Raw genomic sequence first — 26,321 nt, 5'->3', positions numbered from 1 at the left:
TCATATCCTCAAATGTTTCTCCATATGCACCATTGAGAGCATGGTTGCATCACTGCCTGGTATGGCAACTGCTCGGCCTCCGACCACAAGGCACTACAGAGGGTAATGCGAAAGGCCCAGTACATCACTGGGGCCAAGCTTCCTGCCATCCAGGACCTCTATACCAGGCAGAGGAAGGCCCTAAAAGTTGTCAAAGACTCCAGCCACCCTGTTCTCTCTGCTACCGCATGGCAAGCGGTACCGGAACACCAAATCTAGGTCCAAGAGACTTCTAAACAGCTTCTACCTCCAAGCCATAAGACTCCTGAACATCTAATCAAATGGCTCCCCAGGCTATTTGCATTACCCCCCTCTCTTTTACACCACTGCTACTCTGTTACCATCTATGCATAGTCACTCTACCTACATGTACATATTACCTCAACTAGCCAGTGCCACCGCACATTGACTCTGTACCGCTACCCCTTTTATAGAGTCTCGCTATTGTTATTTTAATGCTGCTCTTTAAACACTTGTTACTTGTATTTCTTATTCTTAGCTGGGGGGTTTTAAACTGCATGGTTGGTTAGGGGCTCGTAAGTAAGCATTTTACTGTAAGGTCTACAGCAGTTGTATTCGGGGCATGTGACTAATACAATTTGATTTGATTTAAAGTTCAAAATTCAAAAAGGCACTCGCATATCTGAGCAATCATTTTTGCAGGTGCATGGCAACAGATGAATAAGATGAAGGAAAAAGGAAACCGTGCAGTTTCCCTTTTCCTTTGATTTGAATTAGACTGAAATCTGTCCTTTGGTCTGAGTCCAAATGTGAGATTTTTGGTTCCAACCGGCATGTCTTTGTGAAACGCAGAGCAGGTGAACGGATTATCTCTGTATGTGTGGTTCCCACCGTGATGCATGGATCATGAGGTGTGATGATGTGGTGGTGCTTTGCTTGTGACACTGTTGGTGATATATTTAGAATTCAAGTTAAGGTTAACCAGAATGGCTACCACAGCATTCTGCAGTGATACGCCATCCCATCTGGTTTGCACTTAGTGGGACTATCATTTGTTTTCCAACAGGACAATGACCCAACACACCCCCAGGCTGTGTAAGGGCTATTTGACCAAGAAGGAGAGTAATGGAGTGCTGCATCAGATGGCCTGGCCTCAACCCAATTGAGATGGTTTGGGATGACTTGGACTGCAGAGTGAAGGAAAAGCAGCCAACAAGTGCCCAGCATATGTGGGAACTCCTTCAAGACTGTTGGAAAAGCATTCCAGGTGAAGCTGGTTGAGAGAATAACAAGAGTGTGAAAGGTGTCAAGGCAAAAATACTTTTGGTTACTACATGATTCCATATGTGTTATTTCATAGTTTTGATGTCTTCACTATTATTCTAAATTGAGAAAATAGTAAAGTAAAGATAAACCCTTGAATGAGTATTTGTCCAAACCTTTGAAGTCTTTGCAAGCAAAAGGATCTTTCTTCCTGATCTGAAAATGGAAAACTATTCTTCTGTTGCTGATTCCTCATTGTTCACGTTCAACATTTCAAAAGGATCAGTGTCAAATTAGATAGAGCACAGTAGTTGTAAAATAATATCTTCAACTTGTAAAAGAGCACAGATTGTACAGTATAAGCTACATTGTGTCTCTGTGTGTGTGTGTGTGTGTGTGTGTGTGTGTGTGTGTGTGTGTGTGAGAGGGAGAGAGTGAGTTAGTGTCTTAGAATCCCTGTAGCTGGTTCCTCCTCTCTGATTTCACATTTCCCCAGCACTCAGTGAGGTGGCTGACAGATACATATACACACACAACGACCTGGGTTCAAATACTATTTCAGGTATTTCAATTACTTTTCAATACATTTGAAAACAAGTATTAAGATGAGCTTAATTTGAACGAAAAGTAGTTGAATATTGAAATGTTTTTCAAAATACAATTTGTAAAGTATTGGCATGTGTTTATAATTACTTCAAATACATATCGTTGGAAATATTTTAAAGACAGTATTTTCAAATAAATATTTGGTATACACTACTGTTCAAAAGTTTGGGGTCACTTAGAAATGTCCTTGTTTTTGAAAGAAGAGCTCATTTTTGGTCCATTAAAATAACATCAAATTGATGAGAAGTACAGTGTAGACATTGTTAATGTTGTAAATGACTATTGGAGCTGGAAACGTCTGATTTGTAATAGAATATCTACATAGGCGTACAGAGGCCCATTTTCAGCAACCATCACTCCTGTGTTACAATGGCACGTTGTGTTAGCTAATCCAAGTTTATCATTTTAAAATGCTAATTGATCATTAAAAAAACATTTACAATTATTTTAGAAAAGCTGAAAACTGTTGTCCTGATTTTAAAGAAGCAATAAAACTGGCATTTAGACTCGTTGAGTATCTGGAGCATCAGCATTTGTGGGTTTAATTACAGGCTCAAAACAAATAACTTTCTTCTGAAACTTGTCAGTGTACTCTTGTTCTGAGAAATAAAGGCTATTCCATGCGAGAAATTGCCAAGAAACTGAAGATCTCATACAACGCTGTGTACTACTCCCTTCACAGAACAGCGCAAAACTGTCTCTAACCAGAATAGAAAGAGTGGGAGGCCCCAGTACACAACTGATCAAGAAAACAAGTATATTAGAGTGTCTAGCTTCATTATTAAAGAGTATCCGCAAAACACCAGTCTCAACGTTAACAGTGAAGAGGCAACTCCAGGATACCGGCCTTCTAAGCAGAGTTCCTCTGTGTTCTTTTGCCCATCTTAATCTTTTCTTTTTATTGGCCAGTCTGAGATGGCTTTTCCTTTGCAACTCTGCCTAGAAGGCCAGCATCCCGGAGTCGCCTCTTCACTGTTGACGTAAGAAAGAGACAAGTTTTGTTATCGTGGGGGGAAGCGGTGACTGGCTCTCAAAAGTTGGTTCTGTACAACGTGACCGGTCTGGAGTAGTCTACTAAGTGACTGAGAGTGAAGAGCAGAATAATCCTAACAATGATTTATCAAGAACAGTCCCCTTAGTCTTGATAAGCAGCATGAAACTGTGCTGAAATACGCGGGTAGGCTATTGCTTCAAATCCTATTATAACAATTGAATGACTTTGGGTGTTCCAGTAAGCAACAATTTGTTGCTTTCATTTGTTGCTTTCACTCCAGCACAGAGAAGAGAAAGGAGCCTTAAATAATTAAACAATAAAGCGGTTGAATTCACAAAAGCAGTTTTTAATTTTGGCCATCAACCAAAAACACAGCATCTACCATGGTAAAAAAAAAACGATTTCAAAATGTATGTGTTTATTAGGCTACTGTGCAGTCTGACAAGTACACATAGCCTACAGTACATACTGTAGTAAACATGGGAAAGTGCCTAATTCTTTACCTAAGGGAGAGCAGGCCAGACTTTCTCATTGACCTCAATAACTCATTAACTCGGTCTTTAATGCTTTTTCGGGTTGCATCAGTCATGGACAGAAACTTCTGAGACACAGTATTAATGATGAACACCCGAAGGTTCACTGGTAAGCCACAGTTGCTTCTGGATCCATCCTAGTTGGTATTCTGTGTCCTCTCGTATCTCTCTTTGGTTACACATCCTTGGAATAGCGGAACAGCATAAATGTCTAGACAGCCTTTGCTGTGCCTGGTGAGCAGATCATTAAGTTCTGTTGTCAGAAGAGCAATGGAAATGTTAGGGTGAACTGACTAGTCTCAACACTAGTGCGACTTATGTCGCATACGGTAGACCTACAGTATATCTAAAATTATTTTTTAATCTCTACATGTAGGTCTCCTGATTTTAAACCCGATCAAACTTGTTTGGCATCAACTGAAAACATTAATCTGTAACTCTGCAAGGCCTACAAGCAAAGATGAACTGGTGATAGCCATCAAGATGTTTTAACTTGAGAAATTGACGATAATAATGCAACAAATACATTGATCATCTCCGCAAGGTTTTACCGTGGTCATTGAGCTGGGGGGAAGTGCAACTAAATGGTAGTTGAAATAAACATATACATTGCAAGTTTGGGGGAATATCACACCTACAGTAGCTGGGCTATTGAATTATAATTCTGTAAATAAATCAATATATGAAGAGTCTATTGTCCTGCTAATAGCCCATCATGTAAACATTGTTTGCATGATGTGCCACACCTGCTACAGTACACTTGTGAAAAAAAGTGTTTGTAAACATGTTTTCAAAATGCCTCCAGCTGTCCATCATTACTGTACATAAAAACACAGCATCTAAAAAAAAACGCACATAATGCTTGTTTACATTCTTCATTGTTACAAATAACTGAACACACAACAGGAGCAGATCATTTTTCGTAACGGCAAATCTGGTATGTGAGAATATCTAAGGGGCTTTTATATAATAATGCATGGTTAATTACAGTATAACAATAATAATCGTTGGATAACAGATCGGCTCTCGGGATCTCATTAAGAGGCGGCTTCTATCTTCAATATAATAATTCATTCAGAAGGTTAACCCTCCTGCCGTGTTCCGGTCGAATTGGCCGATTTACAAGTTCTCTCTGAAAAATGTAGTCCATTTAATCGGATTGTCATAATGTTCCATGACTTTGTCCACATAGGGCATCTGAACACACAAAATACATTTTGATGATTTTCATAAAATTTGGGGTGTTTTATTTAACTTTTGTACACCTGTGGTCATTAGAAATGAATGGGTGAGACTACAATTGGTGTATAAAATTTAGTTCAGGCACATGCCCATTCATCGGATGGACACACTTCCTCTCCCAGACCCTCACATGCATGTTTGAGCAAACACACACACACTTCACTCCCCTTCTTGGCTTCCATGGCAACCCCCACGGGAACCTTTCCCCAATATAACCTTTCCCCCACGGGAACCACACCTGTTGGCATCGCCTCCCAGACCCTCACATGCATGTGTGTTTGAGCACATACATTCACACCTCACTCCCCTTCTTGGCTTCCATGGCAACTCCCACAGGAACCTTTCCCCAATAGAATCTTTCCCCCACAGGAACCACACTTGCTGGCATTCTCACAAACAATCGCAACATTGTTTCAATAATATATAGAACTTTTGTCACAGCTCTGGTATATAAAGCTTTTTTGAGGCCTTGCTCACAATTAATTCTATGGCAGCACAATAACCAAACGACATACTTTATGTGAGGCTCTTGATCATATATTTGGTGATGAGGAGAAAGGCCAGGAAACTGACAGTGAAGATGCATTAGAGGAGGAAGTGTCAGAAGTTGAAGACAACACAGAATATGATCCAGACCAAGAGACAACCGATGTGGAACAATCCAGTGATGAGGAAGAGGGCCCTGCTGAGGTTGTTACATTCCAGTCAAAGAATGGGAATTGGTCCTGGTCTTCATCCCCACCTGAGAGAAGAGGTCGGATGTCGGCTGAAAATGTGATCGGGGTGACTGACCCCAGGGCCAACGAGATACACCATATCCCGGGTTGATGACAATATCTAGTCAACATATATATATATATTTTTTTTTTTAATGAAATGGTTTCAAAACAAAAGTCCCTGTTAAACTTTGACACAAAGTAGTCTGATAAAGAGCACAATATGTTTAATCTGAGTATTTGTTATAGTCCATACATTGTGCTTTTTTTACTCAAAACGAGTTATATGAGCTCAAGTCAATGAGGCCTGCAGCCCATAAATACCAAATACAAGTTCAAAACTTGTAACGTACACAAGAACTTCAGTTGATAAACATTTCTAAAACAACATTAGGTGATATGTATTATGGATTTATAATCAGCTATAATGGAGCGGTCATTTAGGACTGGGAACACAGAATTAATTAACATGAAACGAACCCAACAGGAGGGTTAAACCCATAGGTTTTAAGCCTGCAGTAGGTTATAATAAGTGGAAAATTGCGTGTCAATTCATAAAGCCTGTGCCATGGAATCGGTACATCGAAAAGCTCTTCCCAACTATGTCCCAACTATCTATATGGCACAGATGTCAATGTTTTGTTTCTTAAATGAAACTGCTATATTTTTATTTATCACAATTCACTTTTTTTCTAAAATGTATTTTAATGCAGGGCCGACAGACAAGTTCCTTTTTTTTCTGAAACCAACTTTGTATGGCTTGTTTAAAAAATAATATTGGAGATATTAATAAAAGGAAAAAGGCTATTGAACATTTTAAATAAATAAATCATTTTCAATAAAGCCAGTTTGTTATTTAGGATTATTTATTTCTGTTTTTAGAGGGAGAGAAACCAAAAGCCCACCGTGCCTATTTCAAAAATCTTCAGTCCACATGTCAAGTGACATTGCCTCATTGTATTTACCCAAGTTCGCTCAACTCCATGACCACCGACAGTTTTTGTTGTTGCCTGATGCAGGACTCTAGTGCCAGAGGAGAGACTGACTCAAAACGTCTCCATTAAATGCCACAGATTAGAATACCGATAGAACAGCATTGTGAGGTGTTGTGGTGCAATGACAGAATGCCACCATCTACCACTAACGGTTGCGGCATAAGCTCGTAACATTTAAAGAAAGAACCAATGTACTAATTCAAGGGTTTTTCTTTGTTTTACTATTTTCTACATTGTAGAATAGTGAAGACATCAAAATACATATGTGACCGACCTGCTCAAATCGGTCTTATGTAGCAAAATTTGAAATGTAGTTTTTTACATTGTAAAAAAGTAGAGACACAGAGCTACACAATGGTATATCATACACTGCAATTGTATGGGAAAAACATCTTGCTTTAGAAGTTGATAAACTTGTAAACTCACTTTTGAATGTACTAACAATAGCAGTCAAGCACCCAAGCTAGCTACTTCCAGACATCTAAGTGAGCGAGAACAGCTCAATGAACATTACTCGCCCTAGCAGAACTGATTAGGCTGTTATGTTTTCCAGAGCATTGGTGACTGCAACTGTGCTATCAGATTGTCCGTTCGTAAATTCAGAGCGTTTCGTTTTCAGAGCGCACACTGGACGTCCTGGCAGATGAGTAGGGTTGAGCCGAACTGTCTGACCTCACAACGGCAGTCAAGTACCCAAGCTAACTGGCTAACGTTGGATAGCTTGCTAGCTACTTGAAGACACAATGAGAAAACACCCCACTCGCCCTAGCAGAACTGGTTATGCTGTTTTCATGTTATCGTTGGTGACTAACTCTTGTCACGAACCGGCTCGAAGTTCGTAACAAAAGGGAGACAGCGTAGAGATAAGGAATAAAATATATTTGTTAACTAAAGTAAACTAAATACAATTAACAATGATGTGTGTAGTCAGTAATTAGTAGAGTAAGTGAGTGTTTGCATGCATAAATGTGATAATGAGGGGTGTTGAAAGGTGCCAAAGTAATCAACCAAAAAGGCCACAAAAGTGCCACAACCAAAATCTATCAGTGTCTGCATGGAGAGAGTCTCCCGAATGGGGAAGCGGTGTATTTATCCTGGGACACACCCGAGCCCAAGTGTGTCCCAATTCGCTGACGACCCTCCCGGCTCCGCCCACTGACGTCCTATTAAGGAAAACAAGAGCAAAGAGAAGTCATCAGACAGAGTGGGAGGGTCATCATCCCCCCATAAAACCGGGGACCAACAAGGACCCCGGAACACCATACCAGTCACACAAACAAAATACTACCCTGTATCCTAATAGAAGACCCCCCTGCATCCCAAATGACCCAGCCTGCATCCTAAATCCATGAGGGGGGGTACGTGTTCACACATCCACTTTCCCCAGCCAACCTCATCCTCCCCAGACCTCAGCAACCTTTGCACACAGGAAGCAACCTTTAAGAGAAAAGAAGAAAACGAGACCAGAAGCGAACAGACAGAAGTGATAGAACAGGACAATACCAAACAAAATAACTGGTCAGTCACATGGACATTCAGGAACAGGGCACACGAGAGCGCGTCAGCAACAACATTATCAGTCCCATCCGGTTTACTGACCAAGATACATGAAGAAGCCCAACTGGAGAAAGGAGGCTCTGGTATATCACTCTTCAGCATGTACCTGACCTCAACATACAGACAACTCAGTTTCTCTGAAGAAACTATATAGAACCAAATGGGTTCAGCATCTCCAACGTCAATATCGCGTTCTATTAAGTTTGTACATGTAGGTGTATCAGCAAACAAATGAGGAAATCTCAGAATCAGAACAACCATCTCTTCCCGCTCATCAACAGGTAGATAAGCGAGAAGGCTGTCTAAAATATCCAGCGTCTCTGAATTTTTCAATCTACTCTGCAGTATGCAATCGTCGGGACCAGGAACATATTCCTCCCCAAGCACGGACCTGGCATGACAAGAACCCTGCGAAATAACGGTATCGGCCAAAAGAACAGGTTTACCGTCCTCTGTAGACTCCCACTGTTCGGCCTCAGGAACGTGCATAATAGGGTTTTAACAGATTTACATGGCACAGATGGTATGCTTTTCTCCGTTCTGGAGTGGCAACTAGATAGTTTTGCTTAGTGCACAAAACCGTATATGGACCTTGAAACTTTGCTTGAAAAGGAAAACCAACAATTGACAGCAGAGCAAGAACCTGGTCACCTGGACTAAAGTGACGAGGCTCAGTTCGCCAATCAAATATGCCCTTCATCCTTTCCTGTCACCGCACACGCAGAGATCACATCTGGGAAAACTGTAGGCCCTAGCACTCTCATCAGGAATCCCAACAAATGACGGCTTAGCGGAAACCACTACAGATGGGAACACGACAGGCAGATGAGGCAGAGGCTCACCAGCCAGGAAAAGGAAACAGTTACTCCCAAATAATTGAAAGTGACCATAATGTCGAAATATCCCTCAACCTAGGCAAAAGAAATGTCTTAATATGGATTGTCAAGCTTCCTCCCACCCATATGTCCCCCGTTGTGAGAAGTTGTCAACAACCTCACCTGTCACCCAGTCCACAATCCAACATCAGTTTATGCAATGGAACTGACAGTATTCAAACCTATTCCCTTAATTAGAACACTATTCCATGAATCAGGCTCAGCAAAGAAGGGTAACAGACTCAATTGATTCAGAGGCACCTGTGTCTCTCAGGATCTTCACTGGCACTAGGTCCTTACTTCCTAACATAGACACAAACCATCCGTAATAAAAGGTAAATAGTCTGGATCAATATGGACTTTCACATGCCCCTCGGCATGAGACAATGTGTCAGGGGTAAACTGATGTGGAACAGGTGCTGCTAACGCCATAGGCTTAGAGTAAAAACATAAGCGCAAGTACTGTATTTACCCCTAGCACTGAGAACCGGACATTAATTTTCCCCAATGACCTGAACCTTGACAGTGACACTCTTGACCAAAGTCAGCTTTACCACAAAAGTCAGGCTCAACCCTAGTTGAATGAAACTCTGTCCATGAACCAGAGTATCTCGGTGAGCCAGGCCCAAATCTCTCTAAATGCCCCCACTCACTCCGAATACGGGGCTCTGCAAAGACACTTGAGTCAAAACATACTCTGCCAAAACCGCAGCATCAGCAACAGTCTTTACTTTTTGTTTGTTAATGTATGTGGCTATATGAGCAGGGATTTTGTCCTTAAATTGCTCTAGCATAATCCAATCACACAGCCCTTGGAAGTCATAACTGCAGAGGCGGAACACCAGCGATTAAACTGTGAAGATCATCCTTTTTAAAGTTCTAAATTGTTGGCTGACACTGACACTGTCGGCTACACCTAGAGCTGAATATGCTTCCTGCGCTTTAGCAGTCACACACTGCAACATTTAAATTGTAGTCAGAATCAGGCCAACTCCTAGCATCAGCAACCGGCTCAAACAACGAAAATAATGTAAATTTAGGCAACAACCGTAAGTTCCCAACAATATCAAATGTGTCCGGAGCACGACCGAAAGAGGAGCGACCCCTAAGTAAATTTGTCACCTTCCCAGAGCAAACTCTCACCCTGAGATTGTTCCTTCCCTAACCAACTCTAACCGCTCTTGTTGCAGCTTGATTTTAGCACACTTCAAATCCTGTTTAAATTCCAATTCCTTTTCATACTTTACCCTATCATGCTCTAGCTTCTCACGATCATGTTCTAGCTGTAACAGAAGCAGGTTCTTACTGCTGTTCAAAACGAAGACTACTAGGGCTTACAGATGGAGCAGCCATTGTAATGAAATGGTGAGACGGCGAGTCCTCAGCAGAGGCTGCCCCAGTGGTAACTTCAAGAACACCACTCCATCAGATTGTCCTTCAATATCAACCTAATATAATTTTTTTGACATTTATCACTAATTTCAACCTTGTAGTGTTCCTGCAATCTTCAACAGCTGTTCTTTAGTACATAATTCTAACAGTTCCTCTGATGGAAAGCGAATGAACTCGTCTACATAAGACGCCATAGTCACAAGAAATACAAAAAAAATCTCGCTCTTCCCCTCTGCTGAGCACACCAGACCGGACCACAAGAGAAATGACAATCACACTGGGCACCACAGAAGAGAGGAGTTATATATATGGAGCTTCCCTAAACCTACAATAACTCAACCCTAGTCTTTGTGCGTATTTGCGGTGGGTAGTTACACACTGTAGCCCTCTGACAAGAAAAACAAAAACCAGCACGCTGGCAGATACCCGCAAGCCATGGATATGCCCCCCGAGACAACTGCCACGGACACCACACAAAAATAACAAACAAAATAACCATGCCCAACGTATTCCAAAGTGAAACACGTCACTAAGCCTAACAGGGAAAATAGAAAGGCTATAGCTCCGGGTAGCAAGTGTCACTACCCTACAAAAATCTCCCACTGAGGTACACAGCCAATTGTACTCACCTCAGACCAATGTCCCAACAGTGAGTAGAGCAAGAGTTTCCAGGCTGGGCAGGGGCCTGGAAACTAACCAATGTTCCATCTCCAACGCAGCACACAATCTATCCACCGCAGTGGCAAGTTTACCAAACAAACAAAGGCAACCAACACTGGGCCTACCAAATATTACAACTCAAAAGCTGTAACAAAAGTTATAAACAAAGCACCTACACCTACAGTTCTCAAACATTAACTCCACATTTTCCCCCAAACACATACTAGTAAGCTCAACGACACTAATATTAGTCCTTCATAATGCAACAAAGTGCTATATGCCAAAATGTTCAAGAGCAAAGAGAAAGAATTCGGCAGACAGAGTGGGAGGGTTGTTTAATATCTAATTTAATATCGCTTTTTTGCCAACGTTTACTGACACCGGCCATATTCAACGGGTGTTGAGCGTTCTTAAATTCATCAGATATTCTGAGCTCTCTGGCACACTCAGATGAGAGTGCTCTGAAATCGGAGTAGATGGCCAGACTGAATTTACAAACGCACTGGAAATGGTTATTTGCATAGTGGAGTCTTTTTTAAAGACATGTAGCTAGCTAGCTAAACATTGAAGCATATTGAAGCATAATCCCAACTCATGACTTTACTACCCTGCATGAATCTGCAGGTAGCTATCCAACCAGGTTCAATGTGAGCTAGCTAACATTAAGCTATAGCTAGCTAAGCAAATGGTTCTGAGATATGAATAATGTCATACATGTAACATTAGCTAGTGAGCCAGTCAGCTAACATTAGCTAGCTAGCTAGGTAAACAATGAATCATAATCACAACTCATGATGTTACTACTGTGCATGAATCTGCAGGTAGCTAACCAACCAGGTTTAATGTTAGCTAGCTAACATTAGGCTATAGCTAGCCAAGCAAATGGCTCTTTCAAAATTAGAAACATGTCATATCTGAAAATGTATCTAGCTAGACTATCTTACCCACATACATCATTCATGGTAGGACCCGTCTCCTGTCGGTGCCATGGTTGCCCTTAGTTTGAAGATGTAAGAAAGGTGTTTTCTCCATACTCGAATTCCACTGATTTCAAAACTCAGTCCTCCAGAAAGTGGACATATGCAGTTTTAATACACAATACATGAAAATAGGGTCCAATTCTGGGTTCATTTTTTCCATCCTAAATCCTGAAATATTGCCACATGTCTTCTGGTATCAGCCCCAATACATTTTTTCCAGGGTGTCTTCAAATCTCAAATTTGGACTCATCAAAGGATAGATTTTCACCAGTCTAATGTCCATTGCTTGTGTTTCTTGGCCCTAGCAAGTCTCTTCTTATTATTGGTGGTTTCTTTGCAGCAATTTGACCCTGAAGGCCTGATTCACACAGTCTCATCTGAACAGTTGATGTTGAGATGTATCTGTTACTTGAACTCCGTGAAGCATATATTTGGGCTGCAATTTCTGAGGCTGGTAACTTATCCTCTGTAGCAGAGGTAACTCTGGGTCTTCCTTTTCTGTGGCGGCCCTCATAAGAGTCAGTTTCATCATAGCGCTTGATGGTTTCTGCGACTGACCTTGAAGAAACTTGAAAAGTTCTTGACATTTTCTAGATTGACTGACCTTCATGTAATGATGGACTGTTCTTCCTCTTTGCATATTTGATGCTGAAAGACAAATTTAAGATAAAAAAAATATTTTAAAATTATTAGATGAGGCTTACCCAGTTGAGATGGTTTGGGATGATTTGGACCACAGAGTGAAGGAAAAGCGGCCAAGTGCTCAGCATATGTGGGAACTCCTTCATGACTGTTGGAAAAACATTCCAGGTGAAGCTGGTTGAGAGGATGCAAAGTGTGGCAAAGCTGTCATTAAGGAAAATGGTGGCTACTTTGAAGAATCTCAAATATATATATTGTCATTTAACACTTTTTGGTTTATCACATGATTCCATATGTGACCCGATTCAGGAAACTGGGCATATGTCGTGGGTCACTACTTCACAGGAGAGACGTTTGAACGTTAACCTTTTTTAAATCAGAATCGTTTTTTGGGGCAGAAATGCCTTATTGAACATGTGACCTTCATGTGCGTTAATAACAAACTTGTCTGGCAATGTAAATACGAATAAAATTGTTAAATTACGAGCCTAGTTAGTTTAGCCAAAGAAAAAGACAGAATCCTTCCCGCTAGCCATGATTGGCTGAGACAATGAGTGGGCTGGACATGCTGAAAGATGAGCTTGGATTTGTCTGCCATATAGCACGCTTTTGTCTATTTGAGCTGGTCAGTATGTCTACGTAATCATGTCTAACGTGTCTATTTTTTATTAAGTGCTATTGGGCTCCCGCTATGACATCATATGTTTGGGGTTTGTCCATCTTTATCCCCTTTTTTGTACCCTATTTTCAACAATTTATGCAGCATCTGCGTTCGACCAATTGACCACAACCCATACACCATCAAATTTGGAATAACCCCAGGGAACAATGTCACAAATAATCTATCAGACATGATAGTGTTCACATTCACATCTCCGTTAGCCCGCTGACTCATCCTTTTTAATAGAAATCTGCTTCCCCAACCTCCCATTCACGATGGGTGAGAGACGTTTTCTCTCTCCTTAAATTAGAGAAAATTAGGTTCATCACCCAAGGCACTACTAAAAAAAGTAAAAGGTGTGACAGCCTTTCACATCACATGTAATGAGATCCACATCTCTGGCTATTGAGTGACTGTAGATATTCAAGGTCAGGCACCTACAGGTGTAGGACTACACAAAAACTATGAGTGAATAACATAAATAAACTCTCTTCACAGCTATTTGTGAGCTTGAGGATATGAACAAAAAAGTATGATTGTGTATATACTGTATCATGTATAATATGTATGACTAGTTGTATATTATGTATTGTCTGCAGTGGGACCTCAGGTATCATCTTTTATGGTTCTAAATCCATCAGTCTATGCTAACTAGTAGTATTATCTGTTTTTTATTTATTTATTATTTTCTATATTTACAAGAAGTGCAATGACATAAGGATTATAACTGGGGGAAAAATATGAAATCGCGAAGGACCAAGATTAATTTAAGTTCATCCCACCCTCCAGAGTAGGAGAGGTGTGTATTATTTGTAATAAAAAAAATAAAGGACAATTGTTCAACACGTGAAAAATCTGTTGATGTGCCCTTGAGCAAGGTACATAAGCCTAATTGCTCCTTAAAGTTGCCCTGGATAAGATTGTATGCTAAGTGACGTGAAAGTAAAACATCCAGGCTATCTAAGAAATCCACTTGAGTATCCCCTTTGTGCCTGAATACACTCTGGTGTTTTGTGAATGTCCCAGTCGAAAATGGCTGACTCATGTCCCCATGTTCATGTTCAGACCTACACACTGTTAATAGGTGAGGGGAGATAAATTATGTACAGTACTCTGCATATTGCTTTGACAGTTCTGCACTGGTGTTTTCTGTTCAAAATAGTTCAAAGGCAATCAATCAGAACATTGGATAGCTGCTCCAATTTCACCAACCCGCTTGTCGGGTAAAACTGCTGTGCTTGTAATTTTTTCTCTTCATTTTCTTCTAAATGTGTTTTAGAAATGGTTTCACTTGGCAAAATCAGCACGTATTTCTTTGTTAACAATCATAGAGAACTGATTAATAAATAGGAAACTATTTCATACATTAGATATACTGTGAAAGCCTTTATTTTAATGGTGTGTCCTGTTTACTTGTCCTAGTTTATGGAGAATGTATTTTCTTCATACGTGAAGAAAAAACAGTAGTTAGATTGATACTCTATAAATAAATAAAAGGGTTGTGGCATGGCCATTTGATTCTCATAAGCTGTGAAAATACTGTCACAGAAAACTAGGTCTCCTAGTACTACTGCTATTGTGGCTGTAACACAGAAGTGATCTTGTTCAAGTCTGACAGATTTGTCTGAATGGGTTTCAGTATAACAATACAAGCTGCTTCCTGCCCCTTCCATTTCCATTCTAGGTTTTCTCAACCTATTGTTGTTTTTCCCCATATTGTTTCATGGAGGCAATTTATAAGGTAAATCCAGTTAGTCACAGAGAATTGTGTGACAGAGCAGAGACAAAGACATTTCCGGTCTCTGGCATTAGGTGTTTGTGTAAAGCGCTGACAGACCGACAGCTACATGTAACACCTCTTCAGTTGCCACCCACCTCCTCTCTCACCTCATCTCTCTTGGCAACACTACCCATGTGGGTGACAACACCAGGCCCAGTAGAAAAAAAATTGAATCGAATATTTTTTTTCTTCTTTTCTGTATACCAGGGAGCTAGTTTCTGATGACAAATGTTTTTAGTTTTTAGGGGTGCAACTGCATCTAGGGTATTGTGCAAGGTTAAATTGAGTTCCTCGGGTAGGTGGTTAACTGATTTTTGTCCTCTGACGTCCTTGGGTAAGCAGAGGGAGTCTGGAAGGGCATCGAGGAATCTTTGGGTTGTCTGAGAATTTATAGCACGACTTTTGATGCTCCTTGGTTGGGGTCTGGGCAGATTATTTGTTGCGATTGCAAACGTTATAAAATGGTGGTCCGATAGTCCAGGATTATGAGGAAAAACATTAAGATCCACAACATTTATTCCATGGGACAAAACTAGGTCCAGAGTATGACCTTGGCAGTGAGTAGGTCCTTAGACATGTTGGACAAAATCCACTGAGTCGATGATGGCTCCGAAAGCCTTTGGCAGTGGGTCTGTGGACTTTTCCATGTGAATATTAAAGTCACCAAAAATTGTAATATTATCTGCTATGACTAGGACAAGGTCCGATAGGAATTCAGGGAACTCAATGAGGAACGCTGTATATGGCCCAGGAGGCCTGTAAACAGTAGCTATAAAAAGTGATTGAGTAGGCTGCATAGATTTCATGACTAGAAGCTCAAAAGATGAAAACGTCGTTTTGTTTTGTAAATTGAAATTTGCTATCGTAAATGTTAGCAACACCTCCACCTTTGCGGGTTACGTGGGGGATATGGTCACTAGTGTAACCAGGAGGTGAGGCCTCATTTAACACAATAAATTCATCAGGCTTAAGCCATGTTTCAGTCAGGCCATTCACATCAAGATTATGATCAGTGATTAGTTCATTGACTATAACTGCCTTGGAAGTGAGGGATCTAGCATTAATTATGGCTAGGAGTCCCCCAAAGGGGATACCCCCTCCCATTCAGCTGAAAAGGTGGCGCGGGAAATTCTAAAAATATTATTTCGAAATATTTAACTTTAACACATTATTAAGTAGCCCTACTTTGAGATGTGAGGCATCACTGTCTCTTTCAATAATGGCAGGAGTGGAGGAGGTCTTTATTCTAGTGAGATTGCTAAGGCGAACACCGCCATGTTTAGTTTTGCCCAACCTTGGTCGAGGCACAAACACGGTCTCAATGGGGCTATATGAAGCTGAACTTTAAAATATATTTTTTATTTTCTACTTTTCCACTCTCATATATTTTCATGAGTTGTCCTCAATGCATCATACTCTGTTGCTGTGTGCACTTATGCAGTACCAGTCAAAAGTTTGGACACACCTACTCATTCAAGGGTTTTTCTTTATTTTTACTATTTTCTACATTGTCGAAATAATAGTGAAGACATCAAAACTTTCAAAGTAATGATGGACTGTTGTATCTCTTTGCTTATTCGAGCTGTTCTTGCCATAATATGGACTTGGTATTTTACCAAATAGGGCTAGCTTCTGTATACCACCCCTACTTTGTCACAACACAACTGACTGGCTCAAACGCAATTCCACAAATACAATTTTAACAAAGGGTACACCTGTTAATAATTGAAATGCATTCCAGGTGACCACCTCATGAAGCTGGTTGAAAGAATGCCAAGAGTGTGCAAAGCTGTCATCAAGCTGAAGGGTGGCTACTTTGAAGAATCTCAAATATAAAATATATATTTTGATTTGTTTAACACTTTTTTGGTTACTACATAATTACAGTGTCTTGCAAAAGTATTCATCCCCCTTTGCATTTTCTTATTTTGTTGCATTACAACCTGTAATTTAAATGGATTTTTATTTTTATTTCATGTAAATGGAGATACAGAAAAAAGTTCAAATTGGTGAAGTGAAATTAAAAAATCACCTTGTTTCAAAAATCTCTAAAGAATGTAAAACTGAAAAGTGGTGTGTGCATATGTATTCACCCCCTTTGCTATGAAGGCCCTAAATAAGATCTGGTGCAACCAATTACCTTCAGAAGTCACATAATTAGTTCACCTGGGTGCAATCTAAGTGTCACATGATCTGTCGCATGATCTCAGTATATATACATAAAGGTGGAGACATACCCCAAGCGACTTACAGCTGTAATCGCAGCAAAAGGTGGCGCTACAAAGTATTAACTTAAGGGGGCTGAATAATTTTGCACGCCCAATTTTTCAGTTTTTGATTTGTTAAAAAAGTTTGAAATATCCAATAAATCTCGTTCCACTTCATGATTGTGTCCCACTTGTTGTTGATTCTTCACAAAAAAATACAGTTTTATATCTTTATGTTTGAAGCCTGAAATGTGGCAAAAGGTCGCAAAGTTCAAGGGGGCCGAATACTTTCGCAAGGCACTGTATCTTCGTCTGATGACACTCATAGGACTTCATGTTACACAATACATGCATGTTTTGTTTGATAAAGTTCATATTTATATAAAAAAATCTGAGTTTACATTGGCCTATTAGATTCACTAGTTCCAAAAACATTAAAGTGATTTTGCATAGCCACATCGTTTCAACAGAAATACTCATCATACATGTAGATGATAATACAAGTTATACACATGGAATTATAGATATACCTCTCCTTAATGCAACCGCTGTGTCAGACTTTAAAAAAAAGTTTATGGAAAAAGCAACCCATGCAATAATCTGAGACAGAGCTCAGAACAGAAGCCAAATTAGCCGCCATGTTGGAGTCAAAAGAAACCAGAAAATACACGATAAATGTTTCCTTACCTTTGATGAACTTCATCAGAATGCAGTCCTAGGAATCCCAGGTCCGCAATAAATGCTTGATTTGTTCGAAAATGTCCATTATTTATGTCCAATTCGTTACGTTGGTTAGCGTGTTTGGTAAACAATTCCAAAGTCACAAAGTGCGTCCACTTTAACGTGACAAAATGTCCAAAAGTTCCGTAACAGTCAGTAGAAACATGTCAAACGATGTACTGAATCAATCTTTAGAATGTTGTTTACATATATCTTGAATAACGTTCCACCCGGAGAATTAGAATGACTTCAGATGACCGGTGGAACGCAGGTCCTTCCCCTGTGAACGCGCATAGTGAAAGCATGGTCAACTCGTGGCAGTGGTGACTATTTCCTGTCTCATTCGACCCCCCTTCACATTAGAGTCATCAGACAAAGTTCCATTGACTGTTGACATCTAGTGTAAGGCGTAGGAAGTGAAAACTCATCCATATCTCGCTGTAATTTCAAGGAGAGCTTGGTTGAAAATCTGCCACCCCCAGAAAAAATACAAACAGGAAGTGGAATTTCTCAGGTTTTTGCATGCAATATGAGATCTGTTATACTCACAGACATAATTCAAACAGTTTTAGAAATGTCAGAGTGTTTTCTATCCAACACTACTAATAATAATATGCATATATTAGTATCTGGGACTGAGGAGCTGGCCGTTTACAATGGGCACCTTTTCATCCAAGCTACTCAATACCGCCCCTGCAGCCATAAAAAGTTAATTCCAGGTTGTAAGACAACAAAATAGAAAAGAATGCCAAGGGAGGTGAATACTTTCACAAGCCACTGTATATATGTGCTATTTCATCATTTGGATTTCAATACAAATTTTTAAATATGTTTATTTAACCTTTATTTTAATACAGGTTTTTCAAGGGAGACCTGGTCCAGGAGCAGCAGTGGGAACAACGTTTCAGACAAAACAACTTACATACACCAATGCAACTTTAAACAAAACTACAGACACAAATACAGTAAAACAATTACAGTTGAAGTCGGACGTTTACATGTACTTAGGTTGGAGTCATGAAAACTCGTTTTTCAACCACTCCAAGAATTTCTTGTTAACAAACTATAGTTTTGAAAAGTCGGTTAGGACATCTACTTTGTGCATGACACAAGTAATATTTCCAACAATTGTTTACAGACTGATTATTTCACTTATAATTCACTGAATCACAATTCCAGTGTGTCAGAAGTTTACATACACTTAGTTGACTGTGCCTTTAAACATCTTGGAAAATTCCAGAAAATTATGTCATGGTTTTAGGAGCTTCTGATAGGCTAATTGACATGATTTGAGTCAATTGGAGGTGTACCTGTGGATGTATTTCAAGGCCTACCTTCAAACTCAGTGCCTCTTTGCTTGACATCATGGGAAAATCAAAAGAAATCAGCCAATATCTCAGAAAAAAATGTAGATCTCCACAAGTCTGGTTCATCCTTGGGAGCACTTTCCAAATGCCTGAAGGTACCACGTTCATCTGTACAAACAATAGTATGCAAGTATAAACACCATGGGACCACGAAGCTGTCAAATTGCTCAGGAAGGAGATGCTTTCTGTCTCCTAGAGATGAACATACTTTGATGCGAAAAGTACAAATCAATCCTAGAACAATAGCAAATGGCCTTGTGTAGACGCTGGAGGAAACAGGTACAAAAGTATCTATATCCACAGTAAAACGAGACCTATATCGACATAAGCTGAAAGGCCACTCAGCAAGGAAGAAGCCACTGCTCCAACACCGCCATAAATAAGCCAGACTACGGTTTGCAACTGCACATGGGGACAAAGATCGTACTTTTTGGAGAAATGTCCTCTGGTCTGAGGAAACAAAAATAGAACTGTTTGGCCATAATGACCATCGTTATGTTTGGAGGGAGAGGCTTGCAAGCCGAAGAATACCATCCCAACAGTGAAGCACGGGGGTGGCAGCATCATGTTGTGGGGTGCTTTGCTGCAGGAGGGACTTGTGCACTTCACAAAATAGATGGCATCATGAGGCTGGAAAATTATGTGAATATATTGAATCAACTTTTCAAGACATCAGTCAGGAAGTTAAAGCTTGGTCGCAAATGGGTCTTCCAAATGGACAATGACCCAAAGCATACTTACAAAGTTGTGGCAAAATGGTTCTAGGACAACAAAGTCAAGGTATTGGAGTGGCCTTCGCAAAGCCCTGACCTCAATCGTATTGACAATTTGTGGGCGGAACTGAAAATGCGTGTGCAAGCAAGGAGGCCTACAAACCTTACTCAGTTACACCAGCTCTGTCAGGAGGAATGGGTAAAAATTCACCTAACTTATTGTAGGAAGCTTGTGGAAGGCTACCTGAAACGTTTGACCCAAGTTAACTTCTTGACGCACCCCATCCCGTGAGCGGGATCATTTACATCAACACCCACTGAATTGTAGTGCGCCAAATTCAAATAAAATTACTAAACATTTTTAATTTTCATGAAATCACAAATGCAATATAGCATAACACAGCATAACTCTTTGTTAATCCACCTGTCGTGTCAGATTGTGAAAATATGCTTTACAGCGAAAGCAATCCAAGCGTTTGTGTGAGTTTATCAATCACTAGACAAAACATTATGAACACCTAGCATCAAAGTAGCTTGGTCACAAAAATCAGAAGAGCAATAAAATGAATCGCTTACCTTTCATGATCTTTGGATGTTTTCACTCACGAGACTCCCAGTTACACAATAAATGTTCCTTTTGTTCCATGAAGATGATTTTTATATCCAAAATACCTCCATTTGTTTGGCGCATTATATGTTTAGAAATCCACAGGCTCGAGCGGTCACGACATAGCAGACGAAAATTCCAAATAGTAACCGTAATGTCAACAGAAACATGTCAAAAGTGTTTTATAATCAATCCTCGGGTTGTTTTTAAAATATATAATCAATAATATATCAACCGGGACTATCGCTTTTTCAATAGGAGAGGGAGAGACAATGGCTGCACCACTCTGTTGCGCATGCAAAACTTATGGGAACACCCAGCTATCCACTGACGCAATGTTATCTTTCTCGCTCATTTTTCAAAATAAAAGCCTAAAATTATGTCTAAAGACTGTTAACACCTTGAGGAAGCCATGGGAAAAGGAATCTGGTTGATATCCCTTTAAATGGAGGCATGGCATCCAATGGAACGGAGAGCTTTCAGGAAAAGCAGCACTTCCTGGTTTGATTTTCCTCAGGTTTTCGTCTACAATATCAGTTCTGTTATACTCACAGACAATATTTTGACAGTTTTAGAAACTTTAGAGTGTTTTCTATCCCAATCTGACAAGTATATGCATATTCTAGTTTCTAGGCCTGAGAAATAGGCAGTTTCAAAAGGGTACGTTTTTCATCCCAAAAAATCTAAATACTGCCCCCTACACTCAACAGGTTAAACAATTTAAAGGCAATGCTACCAAATACTAATTCTGTGTATGTAAACTTCTGACCCACTGGGAATGTGATGAAAGTAATAAAAGCTGAAATAAAGAATTCTCTCTCGTATTTCTCTGACATTTCACATTCTTAAAATAAAGCGGTGATCGTAACTGACCTAAAACAGGGAATTTTTACTAGGATTAAATGTCAGAAATTGTGAAAACTGAGTTTAAATGTAGTTAGCTAAGGTGTATGTAAACTTCCAACTTGAACTGTATAAATAACATCAATAAAATCTGATACCACCAGTAGTAAAGTACATCGTACCAGCTCCTTCCTGGCCTCCAAAAAAAAACAAGCCTCATGCTGATAATAAAAACCTATTCTCAGCTTGAGCTTCCTTATCAAGTTCTCCACATAAACAATGAAGCTCAGCTTGTCATCAACCCACACACCAAATATTTTGACAGTTTTGGAAACTTTAGAGTGTTTTCTATCCTAATCTGACAAGTATATGCATATTCTAGTTTCTGGGCCTGAGAAATATGCAGTTTCAAATGGGTACGTTTTTAATAAAAAACATCAAAATACTGCCTCCTACACTCAACAGGTTAAACAATTTAAAGGCAATGATACCAAATACGAATTATGTGTATGTAAACTTCTGACCCACTGGGAATGTGATGAAAGGAATAAAAGCTGAAATAAAGAATTTTCTCAAGCATTTTTCTGACATTTCAAATTCTTAAAATAAAGAATAAAGAATAAAAATAAAGAATAAAACTGCCCATTTCTTAGGCCCAGAAACTAGAATATGCAAATACTTATGTTGCATATGGTGATCGTAACTGACCTAAGACAGGGAATTTTTTACTAGCATTAAATGTCAGAAATTGAGAAAACTGAGTTTAAATGTATTTAGCTAAGGTGTATGTAAACTTCTGAATTGAACTGTATAAATAACATCACTAAAATCTGATACCGCCAGTAATGTACATCGTACCAGCTCCTTCCTGGCCTCCAAAGAAAAACAAGCCTCATGCTGATAATAAAAACCTATTCTCAGCTTGAGCTTCCTTATCAAGTTCTCCACATAAACAATGAAGCTCAGCTTGTCATCAACCCACACACCTAATTATTTTTACACTTTAACTTGCTCTATAGTATATCCAGCCAATGTAGCAATGACATGATTAGTAACATGCCCGGCATTTGAAAATACCATGCATTTTGTTTTACCCAAATTCAGAACCAGCTTCAAATCATACATTCTGTTATATGATGTTAAATGCTCTTTGGGCATTTTCAAAAGCTAAAGATAAACTACTACTACTACTTGAATAAAGAACAGTATCATCTGCATAAAATTGAAAATCTGCTGTTTCAATATGATCCCCAATGTTGTTGATATACAAAATGAATAACATTGGGCCCAAAATAGAACCTTGCATAACACCTGAGCACACCACTATGTACTCAGATTTTCAACCATCCACCATTACACATTGTGTACGATTTGATAGGTAATTTATAAACCAATCTAGAACATAACCTGTAATTCCACAACATTTTATCCTTTGCACTAACACAAGATTGTCCACGGTGTCAAATGCCTTTGACAATCAATAAAGACAGACACACAATGTAACTTCTTGTCAAGAGCACAGTGGATGTCATTTAAAACATTCAATGTTGCTGAAACAGTGCTGTGGCCAGACCTAAAGGCTGATTGCATTCCATTTAAGATGTTGTTTTCAGCTGCCTACTAACTAAGAACTCCAGTACCTTTGACAGTACTGACAATTTCGATATGGTGAATTACGAAGGATCTCCAGGAGAGGCAGTACAAAAGCAGATGCCATAACTTGGGGATTTCCTTAACGTCAAGTGTAAGGTTAAAGATACATTTTAAGGGGGAGCAATGATGTCTGCAGCTAGGTATAGGAAGCGGGGGTCTAGATCATCAGGGCCAGGGGATTTTTTTTCTATCAATTTCTTTTGGGGCTTTACACACTTCTGAAACAGAGAAGGATGAAAAGGAGAACCAGGCGAAGGAGTGCACAGGGGTGTCAGGTAAATTCATACGGGGCTCAGTTATACCTTTGACCTTTTCAAATAAACTGCCTGCATCTAGAAAATGTTGATTTAAGGTTTTCAGAATGGAGGTTCTCTCAGTTACAATCTGTGTCTACCAACAATTATTTGGGAAGCTTTGTATCTTTTTGCACTACAAACCTTCCACTACTTGCCAAAATTTGGATGGATTATTGAAATTATCTGAAGTAGATTTCAGGTAGTGATCTGCTTTCAATTTTTGGATCATAGCCACACCCATATTTCGAAGACGCTGAAAAGCCATCCAATCATCCGCCGAACCAGACCCTCTTGCTTTAGCCCACATTGCATTTAATTCCCTTATGGTTTTACTAAGTTCCTCAGTAAACCAAGGGTTCTCTCTGCCCTTAATCATGAATTTTTTAAAGGGGCATGACTATTGCATACATCCTATTTTCTACAATGTAAAATATTAAAAATAAAGAAAAATCTCTTGAATGAGTATGTGTGTCCAAACTTTTGAGTGGTACTGTACCTACATAGATACTGCATTTATTATGTCTCAAGTGGCGTTGGGAAAATACCGTGACACCCTGCTTGCGTACATATGAAGTTAACACTCTTTGACAACCCACTGACATGGCCAGACATAAATACTACAGGGGATAATTTATATATTGTTATTTTTTCAGGAAAATACAGCTATAGGATGACATGAACCTATGGGAGATTAAACTATTTATTGGGAAATATGTGGTTATTCTAGTGAACCTGATATCATAGTGCAGATAGTATTCCCAGAACTCCAAAGTGCACTATACAGTGTATGGCCATACTAACTGCATTTCCCTAAAAATAAAATAATAATATACTGTCTGGAAGGTGATCTGTATTTGTGTTTGAGTGTGTTTTGCAGGTCCTTCAGCTACTGGCTGAACTACATCCTGTCCATCATGTACTGCAGTGAGAACAACTACATAGGTTCCTACCTGGAGGAGACAAGGAGCTGCTTTTGCCCCTACGACCATCCGTCCTGCCAGGGTGTCATCCCTTGCACTGTGGGCGATGGCTCTTTCTGCGCCTCCTGCTCCTATGACAACCGCTCCCGCTGTGCCAGCTGCAACCCCGGGTACATGCTCAGCCAAGGGGTCTGCCGCAATGAGGTCCCAGACTCCACGGACCATTACATCAGCTTCGAGACAGACTTGCAGGACCTGGAGCTGAGATACCTGCTGCAGAAGAAAGACAGCCGTATTAGCATCCATGGGATCTTCGTCAGCAACGACGTCCGACTCAACAACTGGTTTGACCCGTCGTGGAGGAAGAGGATGCTGTTGACATTGAAGAGCAACAAGTACAAGTCCAACCACGTCCACATGCTCCTGGGGATGACCCTGCAGATCTGCCTAACTAGGAATAGCTCCCTGGAACCAGTGCTGTCTGTCTACATCAACCCCTTCGGGGGAAGTCACTCTGAGAGCTGGAGCATGCCCATAGACCAGAACAGCTATCCTGATTGGGAGAGGACTAAACTAAACATTCCCCTGGACTGTTACAACTGGACATTGACTTTGGGTAACAAGTGGAAAACGTTTTTTGAGACTGTCCACTTCTACCTGCGGAGCAGGATCAGGGCTCCATTGCCCCAAGGGAACGGCTCGGTGTACTATGAACCTTTCGAGTTTCTGGAGCCCGGTAAGAACCTGGGCTACATGAAAATAAATAGCATCCAGGTGTTCGGCTATAGTATGCATTTTGACCCGGAAGCGATCCGGGACCTGATTCTGCAGCTGGACTACCCGTACACTCAGGGATCGCAGGACTCCGCCCTGCTGCAGCTGCTGGAGATCAGGGACCGGGTCAACAGACTGTCCCCTCCCGGGCCTCAGCTCCTGGACCTGTTCTCCTGTCTCCTGCGCCACCGCCTCAAATTATCCACCACAGATGTTGTCCGAATACAGGCAGCGTTGCAGGCTTTCTCTGCCAAACAGCCTAACTCCATGGAATACGAAACAACCAAATTATGTAGCTAATAAGGTGCCAGTGTCCAGATATGCAGATGCTTGTGCTGCTATCACACTGACCTGATTACAGTTAAGAGCAATTTTGGAAGGCACTGAGGGACATTTTGGTTATGATCTCAAGAGATATGCATTTGGATTCATGTAAAATTCTAACTTTCATGAAATGTGTTGTGTCATAGACACATAAGGGGGCTTCACCATGTTCACTTTGCCTTTTTACATAATAACAATAAAACTCAGACTTTCTGACCATTATCGATATCAAAAGATGTATCATCACTGATATGTTGCCCATGTCCTGAAATACTTAAATTGCACAGATCTCAATCACTTACAATGTGATGCTTTTGCTGATAATGAAGTGTTATCTCGACAGTGTGTTTGGTTTGACACCAGCATGGCTTTAGGTCCTTCACTTTGTTATTAAACACAACCCATGTTTTTATACTCACACTCTTCAGTTTAATCCTACCCCACCCCATGTTCAGAGCTTCATGAGTCAATATGGAAATCAACTGTTCCTTGTTTAACTTTTTTTGTCATATGTTTAAATTCCCACAAATTGGAGTTACAACAGTACTTCAGACGTACAGAAATAAAACACCAGAAATGCAATGGTTGGTATGTTATGTTACTACATGTAATTATATTTTTTACAATGCAGTTGTTTGTGAACAGTTACTAAGCAATGTCCATATGCTGTATAACATTCTGAATTTGTTAATTCACAAAATAAAAGTCATTTTTATGTCCTGTCTATAAATAGTGTAGATACTCCATCTAGTGTCTAATTTTCTCAGACATAATATATTACTTAAATCCATCTCATATTTATATTTGATCTTTAATCAAGATAATGTCATATTTGATGCAAATCGAACAAAATTAGACATACTAGTACTGTTAGTTGGTCCCAGATCCTATCAATTAGTACCAATTCACTAAGTGGCAGTGTTAAATGGAAGTGTGTCAGTTAAGATTATATTTAAATCTTAATCTCCTCTCTAAGGAGGACAAACTTCAAGCAAACCACA

General features: G+C 40.0%; 1 protein-coding gene across 1 annotated transcript in view; it reads left to right on the top strand.

Annotated features, from left to right (window-relative positions):
* Positions 1-26,037, top strand: part of LOC112249517 (BMP/retinoic acid-inducible neural-specific protein 3) — a 101,172-nt gene extending 75,135 nt beyond the window's left edge. The window contains exon 8 of the mRNA XM_024419331.1: positions 24,180-26,037. Coding sequence (XP_024275099.1) covers positions 24,180-25,296 — 1,117 coding nt within the window. The 3' untranslated portion in view covers positions 25,297-26,037. The remainder of the gene's footprint in view (positions 1-24,179) is intronic.
* Positions 26,038-26,321: the final 284 nt, after the last annotated feature.

The sequence above is a fragment of the Oncorhynchus tshawytscha genome, linkage group LG01 (assembly GCF_018296145.1).
Source record: "Oncorhynchus tshawytscha isolate Ot180627B linkage group LG01, Otsh_v2.0, whole genome shotgun sequence".
In the NCBI taxonomy this organism is placed as follows: Eukaryota; Metazoa; Chordata; class Actinopteri; order Salmoniformes; family Salmonidae; genus Oncorhynchus; species Oncorhynchus tshawytscha.
This window is presented reverse-complemented; position numbering and strand designations above follow the sequence as displayed.